This window comes from Sinohyriopsis cumingii, chromosome 14 (assembly GCF_028554795.1).
Source record: "Sinohyriopsis cumingii isolate HCF-2022 chromosome 14, ASM2855479v2, whole genome shotgun sequence".
Lineage (NCBI taxonomy): Eukaryota > Metazoa > Mollusca > Bivalvia > Unionida > Unionidae > Sinohyriopsis > Sinohyriopsis cumingii.
In genome coordinates, this window is record NC_142974.1 from 71,529,608 (window position 1) to 71,549,691 (window position 20,084).

The 20,084-nt window shown below is 34.7% G+C and overlaps 2 protein-coding genes and 1 pseudogene across 3 annotated transcripts in view; all 3 read left to right on the forward strand.

Moving 5' to 3' along the window:
- On the forward strand, positions 1-3,878 carry LOC149784111 (uncharacterized). Its single transcript, XM_089932209.1, has one exon. It carries the CDS (start codon positions 92-94, stop codon positions 1,493-1,495), a length of 1,404 nt encoding a protein of 467 aa, XP_089788335.1. The 5' UTR covers positions 1-91; the 3' UTR covers positions 1,496-3,878.
- On the forward strand, positions 1,601-13,722 carry LOC149784112 (uncharacterized). Its single transcript, XM_089932948.1, has 7 exons — positions 1,601-1,689; positions 3,075-3,136; positions 11,902-11,987; positions 12,341-12,412; positions 12,622-12,785; positions 12,967-13,101; positions 13,622-13,722. The coding sequence occupies exons 1-6, from the start codon at positions 1,601-1,603 to the stop codon at positions 13,043-13,045; spliced, it is 552 nt and encodes a 183-aa protein (XP_089789074.1). The 3' UTR covers positions 13,046-13,101; positions 13,622-13,722.
- LOC149784113 (uncharacterized) overlaps positions 13,277-20,084 on the forward strand; it is a 19,217-nt pseudogene continuing 12,409 nt past the window's right edge. The window contains exons 1-8 of the transcript XR_016413980.1: positions 13,277-13,282; positions 13,622-13,786; positions 14,083-14,208; positions 14,509-14,652; positions 14,800-14,934; positions 15,262-15,331; positions 15,524-15,712; positions 16,032-16,154. The product of XR_016413980.1 is annotated as an uncharacterized LOC149784113 (transcript). The remainder of the gene's footprint in view (positions 13,283-13,621; positions 13,787-14,082; positions 14,209-14,508; positions 14,653-14,799; positions 14,935-15,261; positions 15,332-15,523; positions 15,713-16,031; positions 16,155-20,084) is intronic.

The window sequence follows — 20,084 nt, forward strand, 5'->3', positions numbered from 1 at the left end:
AATTGATCAATATTAAAACGTACTCCAGCTCCCTGTCCATGCAGACCTACCCCCACTGCAGGTCCTCTTGTGCCGACCGAGGTTTGATACTATGACAGGACGAAGTATTCATTTGAATAGTAACAGGAAGATGTATAGTAGAGATAAACCATTCAGATGTGAAGTTTGTGATAAAATATTTTGTAGTAGTGGTAATTTGAGGCGCCACATGAATATTCATACTAGAGAGAAGCCATTCAAATGTGAAGTATGTGGTAATAGGTTAAGTCGCCTTGATTGTTTGGAAGTACACATGAGAATTCATACTGGAAATAAAGCATTCAAATGTGAAGAATGTGGTAAAAGGTTTAGTCGCATTGATGGTTTGAAAGTCCACATGAGAAGTCATACTGGAAATAAACCATTCAAATGTAAAGTTTGTAATAAAATGTTAAGTAGTAGTGGTAATTTGAAGAGCCACTTGAATATTCATACAGGAGATAAACCATTCGAATGTGAAGTTTGTGAGAAAATATTTAGAAGTAGTGGTACTTTGAGGAGCCACATGATCATTCATACAGGAGATAAACCATTCAAATGTGAAGTTTGTGAGAAAATATTTAGTAGAAGATCGAGTTTGAAGCGTCACATGATTATACACGATGTAGATAAACCATTCAAATGTGAAGTTTGTAATAAAATGTTCAAAAGCCTTAGCTATTTGAAGGTCCATATGATGATTCATACGGGAGATAGGCCATTAAAATGTGAAGTTTGTGACAAAATGTTTGCATGCAGTAGTTATTTGAAGCATCACATGAGAATGCATGCTGAAGGTAAAACAATCAAATGCGACATTTGTAATAAAATGTTCAGGCTCCATAATCAGTTGAAGGTCCACATGATGACCCATACCGGAGATAAGCCATTCAGGTGTGAAGTTTGTGACAAAATGTTTGCATGCAGTGGTTATTTGAAGCATCACATGAGAATGCATGCTGGAGGTAAAACAATCAAATGCGACGTTTGTAATAAAATGTTCAGGCTTCATAATCAGTTGAAGGTCCACATGATGACTCATACGGGAGAGAAGCCATTCAAGTGTGAAGTTTGTGATCAAATGTTTAGGCGCCTTGGCCATTTGAAGGCCCACATGATGATTCATATTGGAGACAAACCATTCAAATGTGAAGTTTGTAACAAAATGTTTGGATGTAGTAGTTATTTGAAGGTCCACATGAGGATACATACTGGAGATCAGCCTTTCAAATGTAAAGTATGCGGTAAAGTGTTTATTCAGAAACCTTCTTTGAAGAGACACATGAGCATACATACTGGAGATAAACCATTCAAATGTAAAGTTTGTGACAAAATGTTTAGAGACAGTAGTCATTTGAATAGGCACATGAGGATACATACAGGAGATAAACCATTCAAATGTGAAGTGTGTGGTAAGCTGTTTAATGAAACTAGTAGTCTGAAGAGACACATGAGAATACATTCTGGAGATAAGTGAAGTTTGCAACAAAATTTTCAGACTGAGTTGTGCATTACATTGTCTTTGTAACAAACCCCTGTGTTATATTGTTACAGGTTAGAAGCCCCATTCATTGATTCAAGAATGGATACTTCAGATTTTCTTTGTAATGAGCCCCTGTGCATTACAGCAGGGTGGTCATTCTTTTTCAACCCCAGTTTTGACGCATTTAAGTAAACATATTTCATAGCGATATCTAATTACTTTGGAAACATTAGTTATTTTACTAAGGATCAGAAATGACAATGATATATTCGTACTCCTCTTAACGTGTTTTCATCAGACAAACCCTGGTTGTAAGGATTGTATTGTACGTCACCCATTTTGACGCACCTCACAGACATCTATCAGCAGCAGAGGAGGTGAACAGACCTTTTGCTGAAACATCATTTGTTTAAAAATAAACCTTCCTACGAAAACGAAAAATAAAGGTCAATAACATTAAACCGAAGCCTCCAACTTACCAAGAGTTTTCTCCCCAAGAATCTATCTTGGGGGTTACTTTATAGAAGTGGCAGTCTTAAAGATAGACATATTGCAGATGTAAAACTGATTCATGCGCTAAATTCTATAAAAAATATAGCAAACTGGTTTGTAAGATCTGCGATGAAAAGTAAACTAGTATTAGGAGCTGGTAAATAATATATAGAATCAATTTATTATAGTCCAAGGGGATATTGGAGAGGTAACACAGTGAATACTGAACTCACTGATGCTGCAAATGTTTGCTCATTCTACTGCCAAAAAATGGTTACCACAGCAGGCAATATGGCAAAAATAGCTACCACCACCAAAACAAATTCAGTACGCGCATTTTGATGATAGTATTCCTAATATAGTTCACCAGGCAGATGTTTTATTTTTACCGCACAATACTATACTCGTGAAACATACAAATATGCGCAGTCATTGATGTTGCAAGTAGATATAAAGAAGCAGAACCATTATTGACAAAGACAGCTACAGAAGTTGCTTCTGTGTTTAAACGAATTTATCAACGAGGACCCTTACGATGGCCACAACTATTATAAGTTGATCCCAGCAAAGAATTTCAAGGTGAAGCTTCAACAATGATGAAGAAAAATAATGTCAAAATCAGACAAGGACACACTGCAATTCATCGTAATCAGGCAATTGTTAAGCAATTTAATCGAACACTCGCAGAGCAGTTATTTGGGTATCAATACACAAAGGAAATCAGGATACGAGAGCTCACAAATGGGTTGCAAGATTACCGAGTGTGATAACTGCATTAAATAATGAAATTACTTGAACAATTAACATGAAACATATCAAAACAATTACAAAAAAACATATACCAGTACAAAGAAATGATTTTGTAAGCAAAAAGTACTGGGTAATGTTACTGTAAGATATTTATATGAGCCTGGCAAACTTGAAGGTGGTAAACAAAAGAGCGACTGATCCTATTTGGAGTATTGCGATACATAAGACGTCTAATATAGCAAGATCTGCTGGTAGACCAGCAATCTACAGATTAGATTCAACTGCTCCTCAACGTGGATTTATGCGTGAACAATTGCAAGTAATTCCCGAGGATACACAACTACCACCGCAATCACTTAACTAGCACCTCTACGCCGATTACACTCAAGATAGGTTAGCATAACATTTTCTTGCGTATGGCCAAGACGTTTATCTTTTTTATCTACAGTAAAATTGTCTTGAATCATTTTTTAAAATCCTGCCACAACATTATACAATTGCAACTTATAAAATGATGATTCTGCTGTTGTTTAACACCATTATAAATTCAACATCAAGGTCAAAGTTGCCTTTAGTTTTTTATCATTTTGTTTATGACCAGTTAATTTTCTGTGATTGTATCACTATCGAGAACATTGCCAGTGGTTTCTGTAACGTCTATAATAACCCTCTGCAGCTGAGATATTTTTCTAACTCGCGACACTGCAAGATAAACTAAATTTGACCACGCGATACGATCATCAACGATCCAAACTCGCATGTCAGAAATAGTTAATCCTTGAGATGAATGAATTGTCATTGTGTATCCTAGCATCCACGGAGATTTATTAGTTTTTAACGCATCTTCAACAACATTAACATCAACTAAAACAATATCATTTAATACAAGATTTTGTTTCTCGGTTTGTCCCGGTATATCATCGTCAACATTCTGTCGTAGCGTATCTACTGGGTGATAACACAATGGTACGGGTAAATTTGAGACTTTTTCTTTATGTAACTGAAACAACCGCTGTTGAAGTGTATCTCGAATTATCTTTCTACTTGCAACTATCAAATCATCAGGTCTCCATTTACCCCAAAAATCACCCATAGGAGTCTCTGAAATTAATTTACGCATTATTTCACACTGAACTTTATTAGACTACAATCTGATTAATTTTTTAAACTCTTTTAATTCTGGATCGAGTGCTCTATGATTATCGGTTATTTCTTCATAATAATCTACAAATTTCTTTAGCCAATTATGTGGAGACAATCCAAAAACGGTGGTTGTTTGAAGGTGTTTGTCGTATGGACAGTCAAATAAAGTCGTACTAAATAAGTTACCTACACATATTAAATATAGTTGTATAGCTTGAATTCATATTTAATATCAAATTTGTCCAAATCGGTGGTTGTTTAGGGTTAGAATGAATGAACGAATGATCTTTAATTAATAAATCTCTCACCCAAAACACACACATGATCAGTAGAGCCATTGTTAACATGTCAGAAACAATTATGGCTATAATTGCGGATACATTACCTAGCTGGATGACAGCCATTAGGCTTGTTTTAACGACACAATGGCTTATTTTGTCAGCGAACTACAGGTAAAAATTTATTGATAAAGTTGTGTTTATAATCATAGGAAAATTATTGGAATTGCATAAAAATATATTTTGCTCAACAGCAATGGAACAGATAATGCAATAGCAGACAAACTAACAAAGAAAACGAACTTTAATGTAATTATGTTACAAGAAAAATCATATTGGAATCAAATTAGAACTTATATATCTATTAGAAGATAAACTGAATTCAATTGTCAGTTGTATTCACTTTATAAACAATGATATATAGGGGATGGGGTGGCAGCAATAATAAAGAATAAACGGGGAATGAGTTGGGAAAGAAATGATGAGGGGGACTTTTTTAATGAAGATTACTACATATTAAATTACAAAATTGGCATTTAATCAACATATATATTCCACAAATAGAGGTATAAAACAATTATTAATCGAACACTTTTATATATGCTTGCAAAATTACTCAATGGAAAATTTAATTATAGGAGGTGATTTTAACTGGATAGAAGATGAAATGGATATCACAATTGATTTCACAATAAAAGATAAGCTTTATAAAACCAAAATGGTAACTTTACTAATAAAAAAAAAATTGTGCGATATATATAGGAAACTAAATTTACTATGACGTGAATACATCTATGAGTATAAACAAAGGCAAGCAAGTTGAAGTGACCGTTTTTGCAGAACAAATATTAATCCACTAGTATACATAAATGTTAAAATAACCGATTTTATACTGTCAAACCATAACATGAGCTTAAAATAAAGGCTAGATGTAAATATGGACCTGGACAATGGAATCTAAACAATTTAAAAAAAAAATGAATTAGAATTTATAAATATAATAATATAATAAAAGAAGAATTAAAAACTTTTAGAAAGGAAGAAAAGTTTGATATAATAAAAGAACTGGACACCATAAAACACAATAAAAGGAAAAGCCATCCAATACTCAAACATGAGGGCAGAAAAACTAAAAAAAGGAGAAAGAACAAATAAAAATAATTTTAAACGGAACTATAGATGAAAAGGAGAAGAAAAAACAATTCTTAAAAAGGATAAAAGAAATAGAAGAAGAATAATTTAAAGGGAGAATAATTACAGCAGAGAAATTGACAAAAATCTACAACAAATCTCAGGGTGTATACAAAAGTGAGGAATTAAGAAAGGGAAGAGAAAAAATATTAGATAAAATTAGAGTAAATAATGTAACCTACAAGAAAGAAACAAATAGCAGTATATATTGATGTTGTAAAGCCTTATACACATCAGAAAGCATTGATTTTAATACAATTGACAACTATCTAAAAGGTATCAAATGTGAGAGGATATCAACAGAACACAGAGAAATCAAGGAAAACATTGCTACACTAACAAAGAGAAAACCACCAGAAAAAGATGGACTTACCGTAGAATTCTATAAAAGATTCCACGGTGAACTAAAGCCGATCCTAAATGCATTATACAATAATATTTTTTAAGTAAAAAACAAACGTCAAAATAAATGAGAAAAGGAGTCAAGTCGATAATTTATAAAGGGAAAGGTGACAGAGAAGATATTAATACTTGAAGACCAATCTCCCTTCTCAACACCGACTAAAACAATTTAAGTAGGATTTTAACTAATTGGGTAAAGGATGGGTTAGATAAAATAATAAACGTTAACCAAACAGGAACGAAAAGTGTCATGGTACTTTTCGACGTAGTAAAAGCTTTAAACAGCTTAGAACACAAATACATTCAAAAGGTATTTTAAAAAATTCGGTTTCGGGACAGATTTATGACGATTGAGTGAAATACTATACGCTGGAATAACTTCACGTGTGCAGGTAAATGGAAAATGTACGAAAGAATTTGATATACAAAGATCAGTGAGGCAAGGCTGCCTACTATCGATGTTATAATACGTAATAGCAATTTAAATTCTAAGTCACAAAATAAGAAACATCCCAGAATTATTCCAAATCTAAAGAGCAAATTAAAATGCTCCAACAGGCGAATGATTGTGCAAACTCTGTAAAGGATGCAAAATCCTATCGACATTTATAGAAAGAATTTGATAACTTTGGTAAAGCATCGGGATCTAAAATAAACCATGACAAGAACGAAATTATAAACAATTGTTAACTGGCGTGGTAACCATTTTGATCTACCACAACACCTTCTGCGTGATAAAGTGAAAGCTTTAGGGATTTTTTTTTGTTGGAGGAAAAGATGTAGAAAAATATAAGCACCTAATCAAAAAGATTAGAGAAAACGCAAATATTTCGGCTTTAACGCCACTTAATGGAACGGGCCCAAGCAGCCAAAACATATCTTTACTGTAATATAAATTACACTCTCAAATCTATTGATAAGGATAATGCAGATTTAAATAAAATCTTGATAAGGACATAACAAATTGTATGTGGAACTATTAAACTCATCAAATTATTAAAGAAATAATATATAGAGGAAAATGTAGGGAGGGGGCTAGGATTCCCTAGTCTCATACTGCTAAAAGTGTCTAATATTATTAACAGACGTAAAATTTTTAAAAAAATACAACCAGAACCCAGAACAGCTTGGGAATCTCGATACATATATTGGTTCGGTTTGTCTCTGAGAAACAGATCTGAAATATGCAGGAATAACAATTTCACAAAAAAAAGCTAGATGTACCAAGGAAATTTAGATATATAAAATAAACTTTATTAAAATATTTAGAGACAAAATGAATTATAGCAATTGTACACCAAAATCCGTATGAATGGACACGGGCAGAAATAACAACCCCCAAAATATAATATGTAGAGTTAAAAAGGATAGCTGGGGAGGGGGTAAACTGGGACAAAACTTAGTCAAATTGGGAAAAGATAAAATCAGCAAAGATACAAAGCATAATTTTCAAATATTTACACAACCTCTGGCTTACAGATGAAGAAGTAGTTAGACGACATATGATTAGATTAATGCCAAAGTGTCCTTTATGCAAAGCAGCAAATTTCACTAAACTACATACGATACCTCAATGTGAGAAAACAAAGAAATAGTAGGCAACTTTTGATTATGGAAATATGTAGGAAACATGAATATCATAGCAATAAAATATTGCATATATATGTAAATTGTGATACTAATGTAATTTTAAAAAAAAACTATTACATCATAAAAAGCAATGTTACCTTGTCGACAAGTTATTAAAATAAAATAATTTAATATTGGAGAAGATGATCAGAGGGATCTAGCAAATCATAAGAATGCTATCCACTTGACCAGAGAAGTCAATGGCAGTTCATAGCAGAAGACGTTTATGCACACGAATCCCAAATTTATGCCTGTAGTTTTCATGTCCGAAGGTCATTTTTGACACCATGTGATGCTCACAGTGCAAGCACAAGCCCTTTTCCTAGATGACAATTCTGCAAAACACATGCAATTGGAAGTAGTTGTCATCCAAGCCGTTTTTGAGATATTCGACTTTCTCCAAACCCATGTCTTTACTGCTATGGGAGGCTAACTCTTCTTCCTAGCTGACAATTGGTATTTCATTATCAACATACTGCAGAGTAACTATGAAAGGTGTACATGCCTGACATCAATTTCAAGAAAAACACAAGCCCGAAATACCTAGTTCACAAAAATATTAGTATCTTTATATAGTAAACAAAAATATCTGATAAAAGTCACACGATACCCTTAAGTTAAGAAATTTGAAAGGGGTCAATTTACAAAACCGTACCTTGCCACCTTAAGTCATGCAATTAATGCCTATTGGGTTGGGTAAAAGTTGTGTTGAAACATAATTGCAAGGGAACACACATTTTTGAGAAAGTTGTCTTTGTCATTTGACTAAAAATGTGGACTTGCTCGTTTATCACAGACAGTTGGACATAATTTCTTGGTAAAACAGCAGATCGACTTATACTTGAAGCAGATAGGTAAGTACATTGATATATACATGCATACACACACAGACAGACAGACAGACAGACACATGCAGACACGCTATTATTTGAAAAGGTATGACTCATTTTTGTAACAAACTTGGCATTAGTCATTAATCACAGATAGGTGGACCGTTATTTTCTTTACAAATATCAGGGCATACGATTGTTTGAGAAACTTGGACTTGGTAATTTTCTAACACATTTGGACTTTATCATTTATCACTGGACATTAAGAGGTTAGTGTTAGGACTGGTCGGCCCGGTGTCAGGATAATGTGACTGGGTGGGACATCATGCTACATGTCTGCGGCATGATGCTCCAGTGCTAGACATCACTATAAACTGCCACGTTGCAGACATCGTAGCGATATGACTGAAAAATTGTTAAAGCTACGTTAAAAATCCAAATCACATCACATCATTTATCACTGGAAGTTGGACATATTTTCTTTTTTTGACTCTTATCAAGGGAGACTAATCTTTTGAGAACGTTGTACTTTGTCATTTTTTGAAAGAAAGTTAGACCTTTACGTTGTGAAGGGGCAAGTTTCTGGCGATCTTTGAAAAACACATTAGTTGAGACCACAGAACAATAAATTAGATTTATGAGGACAGGCGCGTATCAAATCGCCACACTGCCATGTTTGGTAATGTATTGTCTATGGAGGGGGATTACCGCCATAATTATATGCGTGTATTTCCTAATCTTCCTTGAAGCATTATTGTAAATGGCTGCTTGCAAGTGCTACTTTCTTAATTCTATCAATGTATATTGTATTTTCATTGATGCAAATTAAACGTGGCAGTTTGCAAGTGCTACTTTCCTCCTGGATTATTGTAAATGACTGCTTGAAAGCGCTACATTCATAATTTTAGTCATGACTTGTTTATTTTTCATAGATCCAAGCTGTAAATGGTTGCTTGCCAGTTTTACGATCTGTTTTCCTTCAACGTCATTGTATCAAGCGATATGACAAACACTGAAATGATTCTGTAGTTTGTCATATGACAAAGGCTATGTCAGTTATTACAAGTTTTGTGTATTCTATTTACAAACTTTACAATTACATCGTTCCAACTAGAAAGATTAATGCTCCACACTGAGCTTTACGACATTCATTTTGTTTCGATAACTCTTTCAGTTTCTTTTTTAAGGTGTACGTTAGCAATAAACTTGTAATCGTCTCTAAAACCATATGCTTTCTCGAAGATCTAAGTGATTTATAGCACCTAACGAAAACAAAAATGCATACAGTACAGCACAGGAGTTCGCTACAAAGAAAATTCGGAATATCCGTCCTTGAATCAAGGGATGGGGGTTCTAACCTGTAACAATATAACACATGGGTTCGTTACAAGAAAATTTGGAGTTTCCGTCCTTAAATCCTTGAATCAAGGGATGTGGGTTCTAACCTGTAACAATTACAGGTTAGAGCCCCCATCCCTTGATTCTAGGATTGATACTCCAAATTTTCTTTGTAACGAACCTCTGTGGGGTGGGGTACATCTTTTCGTTAATTGGGAATAATGTATTCTTGTTGGAATTTCCATGCTACCGTTAAACAGTATTTACTTTTAATGCGCAGCATCTCTGATTTAAAACGCGCCATATTTACTGCGATCTCTTTACGTTTCCAGCAAAGGATATATTCTTGTATGGCACACCGAAAGAAAAGGCTGAGAACGGAAGTAGCCCTGAAATGGTCCTAGAAGGTGGACGAGTCATCAGACAAATCTTATGAAAATATAAACACAATGTTACCAGTTTCTACGAAAATCTGTAATGGTGGTATTAAATTAGATGACTACTAAAAAACTTTTCTTCAGAATACGAACATGTTCAAATGTTTGGACAGCGGGCTGAAAATCTGCCGGGTGTGAAGCATGCTAGGCTGCTCCGTTGATGCACAAAGGCTCATTTTAATATCCACGTCCACGAATTAGGGTAGTACCAATATTAATGAAACGGGTCAAAAAGGTCCAGTACCAAAACGGCCCGGGTTAAAAAGGCCCAGTCCAGAAGGGCCAGTAACGGATCAGAAAGGCCCAATACCAAAAAGGCCCGGTCCAGAAAGGCCAGTAACAGGTCAGAAAGGCCCAGCACCAAAACGGCCGGGTTAAAAAGGCCCGGTCCAGAAAGGCCAGTAACGGGTCAGAAAGGACCTGGACGGAAAAGGCCCAGGTTAAAAAGGATGCGGGAGGTCGTGGGTTCGATATCCGGCCGAGTCATGCCAAAGACATGCAAAAATGATACTAACAGCTGCCTCGCTTGGCGCTGAGCATTAAGATATTAGTGTTAGGACTAGTCGGCCCTGTGTCAGGATAATGTGACTGGGTGGGACATCATGCTACATGTCTGCGGCATGATGCCCCAGTGCTAGACATCACTATAAACTGCCACACTGCAGACATCGTAGCGATATGACTGAAAAATTGTTAAAGCTACGTTAAAAATCAAAATCACATCACATCACGTCACATCTATTCACTTCTAAGTCAATCATATTTTTACATATATTGCTAAAACACTGAGCTGCCAAAACTGAAACACTGGTTAGTGAGGATTAACACCTAGACAAAAATAAAGATCGGATAGCAAACAGCAGACCTTTACCGATTACGCAGATTGTAGTAACGATATTACGAAAGAATCAGCGATCGCATTGTACTTTTCAAACTTCCTTCACCTGTTTTCCTATGCCTCTAGTCTCAACAGCGCTTGATGTGTCATATGATTTTAACAGTTTTTGTCACGATTACTGAGACAATACTTACGGAACTACCGTAGGCGATTATCTGTAAACTTCCTATGGGACCAGAAAACATCTACTCCTATAAGGTATAGGAGCATGCGCAGCAACAAATAATAAGATAATTACAGCATGTAATATCTATATAAATAGCAAAGTCTTTACTGGTGATCACTGATTTTGGTGCTTATGGATTTATTTGTGTGCCAGCTTTATTACAATCTATTTACTTTAATTTTAGCATTGTTTTTCTAAGTTTTTAGTACTTATTGTTTCGTCTTGTTTCACCTTAATCTGTTTTCCATACTCGTCTATCAATTTATTATTACTTATAAAAAGGATAAGCACTATGTATAATGGCGTATGTTCACTGTATTCATTGTGCTCGGGAAGTTAAGCCACGACATCATGCGATTGCTTGTGACGTGTGTGGATTTTGGCAACATCGCGCGTGCAGCACTGGTAGGTACGCTTTAAAATATATTCCTAAAGTTGTGAAAATCTTCATATTCACTTCTATTCAGTTGCAAATAGAGGAGCACGAGCAAACACATTTATTATTCTTACGTACTTTACCTTTTCTTGAAGTCACAAGAACTACAATGAAACATATAAAGATGACGGTGCAGGTCATTGATAATAAAATTATCAGTGAGAGTTTAGCCTATTGCGGACTTTTGCAACACAGGGTACAAAACATAAGAACATTCTTTAGTTAAGAAAATTCTCTTTATTTACGACAATTAAGACACTACTCTGCAAATGATGACGATATTTCGCTTCATGTGGTCAATTAAATCACGTATGCATTTTTATCCTTTGCATGTTTTAATTGTACATCCTACAGAGTATGGATTTAAAATATTGATCTAAGAAGATTATATAATAAATTATTTATTCTAGGAATATCCTTGCTGGCGTACAGGGAGGCTGTAAATAGCAGAGGGGAAATCAGTTTTACATGCAGGCCATGCAGAGAATTGAATCAGGTATGATATAAAGCAACTAAATATTCAGAAAATATTTCTACCACGTATGACCATGGTGGTGGAAGATGAAGACAAAGACGAGCCGATGAACCCAACTTTGTTTAAAATTCATAAGGTGACACGAGGAATTTTAAGAAAACTTGTAATAAGTTAAATAACAGTATACTCGTGTTCATGAAATATTTATGTTGTATATATAAAGAAGAAAAATATAGTTGATTAATTTCTCATACAATTCAAGGCGGTTATTGAAGAAATGCTGCTGACAATTAGTAACACTATTTTGTTCATGATGATCGTTTATCCAAGCAAATTTTGTATTAATTAAATAAATCCTTAATCGTTTACAACAGGTTCCAGTGACCATAGGTATATCCGATCAAGACCAAGATGAGCCAGAAGAAACGCCATTTTCGGAGATAAGTGTAAGTGTTTACAATTCATAAGGCGACACGAGAAAATACGTTTGTAAGGTGATGAATTAAACGACTCGGTTTTCGACTGCCTTAATATTTATATTTCCATAACTCACAATTCGCCGTTTTACATATGATGAAACTCAATTAAAAAACAATATCCGGTGCGAGGAAAAATTGAAAATATAATGTCTTTTATTGTTTCATTTATTTCATAGATCCATAGTATTGGAGATTTGTCGACTGATATTCCGGTGGCCGAGTCAACGGAAATTGAAGTTGATCCATATGAGGCGGTTACGATTCCCGACATCCCCGACGCAGACACTTCATTCAATATAAATGAGAGAAACATTGATCCAGTGAATATTATTGAAGAAGAGTACGTATACGCAAGTAATGATAGTAATATTTCCAAAGAGTCTGAGACACGTTATTATAAACATGATTTTGAACTCCTTGGTAATCATATACAAACATAAAACATGTGCAATCGTAATACTTCCGTACAACATAAATGCTTAAAATTTGTATGATTGCTTGCATAACATTGTTTATTTCAGGTCAGTGCACGATGTTTTGACTGAGACGATAGTCGAATACCGTGGTATAACGTATTCAATCCTAGAGGGATCTTCATAGAAACATACCAGACCAGACTATTGGTGTCCAGTCTTGGATATTCATATGGGGTAAAGGTGTATGAAAATGTGTCGATATTAACAGTATTTGCATCATTTATTGTAAACGTAGACAAATAGATATGATTAATTTACAATTCTGACCATTCAATTTTTTCAGAATCCTGGACAAACATTTTTACTTATATCGACAAACAAATTCCACGTTATAATTTCAATTTAGTTTGTTAATATGGATGTGAACTTGTGTACATCAGGTTAGACTACTTCAGTATTTAGATTGAATTTATCTTTATTTAGAATCATAATACATACTTCTTGAATGTCCCCTAATTGATAGTATAATTTATAACACTGAATACTGTTGTTTCTAGGAAATTAATCACATATCAATTACAAATGACATGTATATATCAAATGCGTAGTAAAATACATCTTTCTCGACCTTAATTTGTTACAATAAAATTGGTGTGTGTGTGTGTGTGTGTGTGTGTGTTATCAAATCTTTAATTGTATTAAATTTCCTCATTGGCCAAGACTGTTCAAGGACATACATAATGCATTTCTGTTCTTGCAGCGAGATAACGTAAATTCTACTTTGTGGCGCTGCACTTCTAGAAGTGTCAACATGAAGTGCAAAGTGACAATACGCCAGCAAGGGAACTTGTTTGTTCAAAGCTATGCTCAGCACACGCACACCGCTATCCCTGACCGTCAGCTAAAGCCACAGGTGTACGCCAAGGTAACTTTTTGTCAGCATAGCATGTTAAATTGTCAGCTAATTGTACCTTTGTACATAATCAACGCAATATAAGTATTATAAGAACAAAAATTACATGTAACTATAATTATTTAAATATTCAATCCTAGCACAGTGGTGATACTAAAGGCAATAGTCGTTAAATGTTTTTTTAATATGCTTTTCATAATTTTAGTGGATTTCGTGGTAAAGGCAAGAAATTTTCATACATGTTTAGTGCTTAATTATACGCTTGTGATTACCTCCTTTGACATAACAAGATTTCCTCCTTATCAAAGGCGAGACGTGCTGCTAGAGAGCAGATATTCACACTAGACGTTGAAAATTGCAGAAGACGCTATTCTGGAGAGTTCTGGACCAGATACAGTCTCTCTCCCAAAGAAGACGCTTTTGAAAAGAGTTGCCAATAGAACCAGAGCGAAACTACGTCCAGAAGAGCCAAGAACGTTGGACTTTGAAGTTTGTAGTTTATATATAAATCAGACAAATCTACAGTTCGATATTAATTGACTATAAAATTAAACTAATTTATTTTTTCTTTTTATAATGTTTGCTCATTATTCTTAATATCTGCTCTCAATTATATTTTGAAGATAAAATATATTATATATAGCTTGTAATTAAATATTGATAGTTTAAAGTGTGAATATTTTTAGACATGAATGATATTGACAACAATTATATATTTGTTCTGAATTTTACAGTTGAATGAGGACTTCATCAACGCTCCTGACTTCTTGGTGGCAGACATCAGAATGGATGGGGAGCGACATTTCTTGCAGGCAACTGAATATCCGTTAGGAGTTTTGCGAGAAGCAAAACGGTGGTATATGGATGGAACATTTAAGGTAAATCATTATGTTGTATTCATTATTTTATGATGTACGGCTACCAGTTATTGCTGAACTGCAGATATTGTCTGTTTTAAATTTATAATAGCACGCAATAATAACCTTCATGTCCAATTGTTTAATAAATGTGATTATAACTTCCAGGTCGTTGGTGAGCCTTTCCGACAACAGGGTCAACTCATGTCCATCCATGCTTTCATCGAAAGAAATGGCGCACAGAAGCAGTTGCCGCTTGTGTTCTGTCTAATGAGCCGGAAGACGAAGTCAGACTATCTGGCTGTAAGCCATTATGTTAAAGCTTTCTTTCTCTCTACCTGCTAAAAAATCACTGACATTTCCAATATGTTTATTACATAGATATAGGATAGATAGAAGAAACAGTAACAAAATGAATACACCCTGTGATGAGACTATGTCGTGATGTCTCAAAAATGAAACATGTCTCTTGAATGTTCTGCAATGTTTCCAGCATTTGTATTTCTTTCCGAGAATTAAATGATGAGTCATTTTTGAATGTTAGGTAAATGACGTTATGTAATCGCTGTAGAATTAATTATGGTAACAGCACTACGAACACTGACCTCATTTTGATTCTTTGGATTACAGGTGTTTCGTTCTCTGCTGTCAAGGTTGGGACATGTATCATTAGAAGGATTCGTGCTGAACTTCGAAAAAGGTAAGCTGTTTACTAATAACATTAATGTAAATTTGAAATTGAACATTATTCAACAACGCTAACAGTGCATGTCTGAAAAAATTAATGACATCGTGCAATATCACGAGGACACCGTATTACCTTTCAGATAGAATTGCTTCATACACAAACAATATCATATCGGGAATTTTATTTGCATATGCATATTTTCAGCTGCATTGCTCACCATCAGAGAGGCCTTTCCCAGCGTCGAACTTAAGGGCTATGCCTTCCACTGGTCCCAGGTCGTGTGGCGACACGTGCAGTCTGTTGGATTGGCTGAAACGTACATGCGACTAGAAGGCCTTCACTCCTTCGTTCGTCAAGTGCTGGCCTTTCAGTTCCTACCCAGAGTGCAGATACATTAAGCCGTGCAGATGCTGCAAATGAAGGCTACGACAAATGCTACACGGACCCTTATCCGGTACCTTCGCAGGCAGTGGATGGATAATCCAGTGTTTCCAGTTGAAGCCTGGTCTGTATACCGCCAGAAAGTACGAACAAACAACAACGTTGAAGGTAAGCACAGCAAAAATAAAGCATATCAGTATAAAGACATTAGTCTGTTATTATGCATGACATAATCATCCGTATCATATTAATATGTATACATGTTGATATATTAAAAAAAAACGTATTACGTATACAATTCAATTGTTCGTTATCTGTTTTACATTTTCAGGCATGCACCATCGTATAAATTCAAGGGCAGTACACATGGGACTAGGCTTCTCCCAGCTGGTGCCACTACTGCGGATGGAGGCCAATCTCGTGCGCTTAGCCGTCCAGTGTAACGACATAGGACGTGAGAGACGAAGTTACAGGTTTGAAAAATCATTAAATACACTTTGGGACCAGTACATGCAGCACGAGATCAAAACCTCTAAGTTTTTGAGCTCCGTCGGCGAGCTGTATGGTCTCAGAGTGTAAGTATAAATAATCACGTAATTGAGTCGTAATTAAACTGACCTTGAGTTAAATTTATCGAGTTGTGAGTATTAAAATCGTTAAGTCTTTATTCTGCCAAAAGACATGATTAAACTACGTCGTTGATGAAATGTGACCTGTTACTTGCGATTTGCAATGCTAGTCGCATGAGGATAAAAATCTAACAACCCACACTTTTAAATGATATTGAGAAAAAATTAAAAAAAGTAAATGCAAATGTCGTCATTTGAGATTTGTGAAGTCATGTGACTATTAATACAAATGACGAGTACTGGGTCACGTTTCATCTACGCCATAGTGTCACCCGATTAACGACATAATGATTATAATACTTGCCATTTCTGAGGAAATAAATAATTTTCCTATCGATTTCATGCCGATATGAGTCGATATAACAAAGTTTAAATTTCTAGGCCCACTGGTAAGCGACTACCATTCCACATATATTCATGGTAAAACTCTTTTGTTACAAGACAAGATTCATATTATTTGCGTTTATTTCTTTCATACTGTAATAGGAAGTTTGAATTTTTATTTTGTACATTAAAATGACTTTATATGCCAATTAGGAATATAATCAAACTTGCTTCGTGTGATACATTTTGTGGTTTTGTGCATGATCATCGTTTCTGACTTTGATGTTTTTCGAGAGACTAGCAAGAGAACATTTTTAGATTTAGAAAATGCATGTTTTATAATCTAAAATGTTCTTTAATTCTATTCAGTAATGGTCATATGTGAACGTTGAGAAAGTAATTTGATCCTGGAAAAACCCGGGAAATGACATGGAAATTTATCTTTAGAAAAGCTGAATAACCGTGAACAACATTACTATATCCCTCTGTTATTCTAGAATTGAATCCTATATTGTCATATTAACGTCGGCAGCCACTGTAGTGCAAATTTGTTAAGTTTTTAAGTGATTATCTACGTATGCATGTTTTTATAGTTCGATGATTATTTATTGCTGTTATTGTAGAATTATTTAATATATGTTGCTGTTAAATTTATTTGACAGCCATTATGAGCAATATTGTTGTAGCATTTGATATTAGATATTAATATTCATGTATTATCGATAATTATTGTTATTATTGACATATTAATAAATCTGAAATGGCATTAGCGTTTGTCTTTTTTGTACTTGTACTAGTTAGATATGATATCTTTTCTTCTTTGTCTCTTTCTAACCTATCATCAAAATTATGTTGTAAATATTTTTATATATAAATAACCTCTTAAATCTTTTCCAATTGTGACTTGACTTTGATTGCGACCACAACGCAAAAACGGTGCCTACTAGGCACAGAATATAACAAATGTCTATTGAAAGCATAAATTATAATCAACGCAGATAAAATACGCATACACGTATTAGCGATATTGAATGTATATGAAACAGGAACAGTCAATAGTCTTCGCAAATTAAAATATTCATCCATCCATCATAAACGAAATCGCCATTACTTAGTTACGGCATTAGCATGACAAAGTTGACATGCACAAACAACACGTGGGTACCACTAACTCGTATTCAGTCTTCATATGATATGACAATGATATTATTGATTCGCTTTACATACAATGTTTTCTAAGACAATTATTATTTGCCTTATTTGTTCATTTTACATAGCACATGTAGTAGCGTGTCGCAATTATTTTCATGATCACTGGACGTACGATTGTGACATACGGCACAATGTTTCTCTACTGCACATATTTATAGACATTTACCAGTAAAACAAGGATTTTATATTTTATGTTTTAGTTACTTTTATTAGATACGATACTAGTAGCTGGTAATTAATATATAAATGGACCTTTTTGGATCGGGCCTTTTCGGACCGGTCCTTTTAAGCACTGATCGTGGGACTGTTTGGTACATGTCCGTTTTGACCCGTAACCACATTAACAAAATATTTGAACCAGACATCGAATGCGGTTTGCGGGATGAAGTTTAGGTTCTGACAATCGGCCAGTAAAACGTTAGTGTTACAGTCAAGATCGCCCAGCCCAAACTCATAAATATTAATACGTACTCCATCTCCCTGTCCCTGTAGACCTACCGCCACTCCAGGTCCTCTAGTGCCGGCCTAATTTTGATACTATGACTGGACGAAGTATTCATTTGAAGACGTATAGTGGGGATAAACCATTCAAATGTGAAGTTTGTGAGAAAACATTTAGTAGTAGTTGGATTTTGAAGCGTCACACGATGATACATGCTGTAGATAAACCATTCAAATGTGAAGTTTGCGATAAAATGTTCAAAAGGCTTAGCCATTTGAAGGTCCATGTGATAACTCATACGGGAGATAAGCCATTCAAATGTGAAGTTTGTGATAAAATGTTTTCGCGCCTTGATCATTTGAAGGACCACATGATGATTCATACTGGAGTTAAACCATTCAAATGTGAAGTTTGTGATAAAATGTTCAGGAACCGTAACGAATTGAAGGTCCACATGGTGATTCATACTGGAGATAAGCCATTCAAATGTGAAATTTGTGACAAAATGTTTCCAATCAATAGTTATTTGAAGTCCCACATGAGGATGCATACTGGAGGTAAAACAGTCAAATGTGAAGTTTGTAATAAAATGTTCAGTTGCCTTAGCCATTTGAAGTGGCACATGATGATACATACTGGAGATAAGCCATTCAAATGTGAAGTTTGTGATAAAAGGTTTAGGCGCCTTGAACATTTGAAGACTCACATGTTGATTCATACTGGAGACAAACCATTCAAATGTGAAGTTTGTGACAAAATGTTTGGACTAAGTAGTTCTTTGAAGGTCCACATGAGAATACATACTGGAGATCAGCCTTTCAAATGTGAAGTTTGTGATCAAATGTTTAGGCGCCTTGAACATTTGAAGACTCACTTGTTGATTCATACTGGAGACAAACCATTCAAATGTGAAGTTTGTGACAAAATGTTTGCACTAAGTAGTTATTTGAAGAAACACATGAGGATACATACAGGAGATAAATCATTCAAATGTGAAGTGTGTGATAAAATGTTCAGACAGAGTTCTAGTTTGAAGACACACATGAGGATACATACTGGAGATAAACCATCCAAATGAAAAATTTGTGGTAAAACGTGGTTAGAACCCCCATCCCTTGATTCGAGGACGGATACTCCAAATTTTCTTTGTAACAAGCCCCTGTGCAGTACAGCAGGGTGGTCCTTTACTTTCAACCGCAGTTTTGACGCATTTAAATATTTACCTTCACCGTTTAAAAAATCTATTTCTTAGTGATATCTTTCATTACTTTGGAAACATTAGTTATTTTACTAAGGATCAGAAATGACAATGATATATTCGTACTCTTCTTAATGAGTTTTCATCAGACAAACCCTGGCTGTAAGGATTTTATTGTATATCACCCATTTTGACTCACCTCACAGACGTCTGTCTTTCCTGTGATACTACTGTACATAAGCTCCTATGAAAATAAAATATTTCAGAGCAACATCAATAGCACATTAAAAAAAGTTTATAGGTAAAATTGACAGTACAAAAATTAAGCAATCCTTAAAGGTGTTCTTATTGTTATCATGATCTTCATTTTGGGACATAATTTGCTACAAAATCTGAAAAAATCAAACTGGAAAATCTTGATCGTATCATGATAAAAATGCTTATTTGCAATTAGAAAGATTAGATTTAGTGTACAATTGTTTTCCAATACTTAATTTGCATTGGTAATATACAGAACCCCCAAAATCAGCTTTAAGACTGGTTTGCATCCATTAAAACTTTTGTCTCTAAAAGTGGAAA

What these genes read in the sequence shown, in the direction of transcription:
- LOC149784111 (XM_089932209.1), top strand. Translation starts at nt 92, where the DNA reads ATGACAGGACGAAGTATTCATTTGAATAGTAACAGGAAGATGTATAGT.
- LOC149784112 (XM_089932948.1), top strand. Translation starts at nt 1,601, where the DNA reads ATGGATACTTCAGATTTTCTTTGTAATGAGCCCCTGTGCATTACAGCA. An exon ending in CCCAGTTTTGACGCATTTAA is followed by an intron (nt 1,690 to 3,074) that starts GTAAACATATTT and finishes GTAATTCCCGAG; the next exon opens with GATACACAACTACCACCGCA. An exon ending in CATGCAGAGAATTGAATCAG is followed by an intron (nt 11,988 to 12,340) that starts GTATGATATAAA and finishes CGTTTACAACAG; the next exon opens with GTTCCAGTGACCATAGGTAT.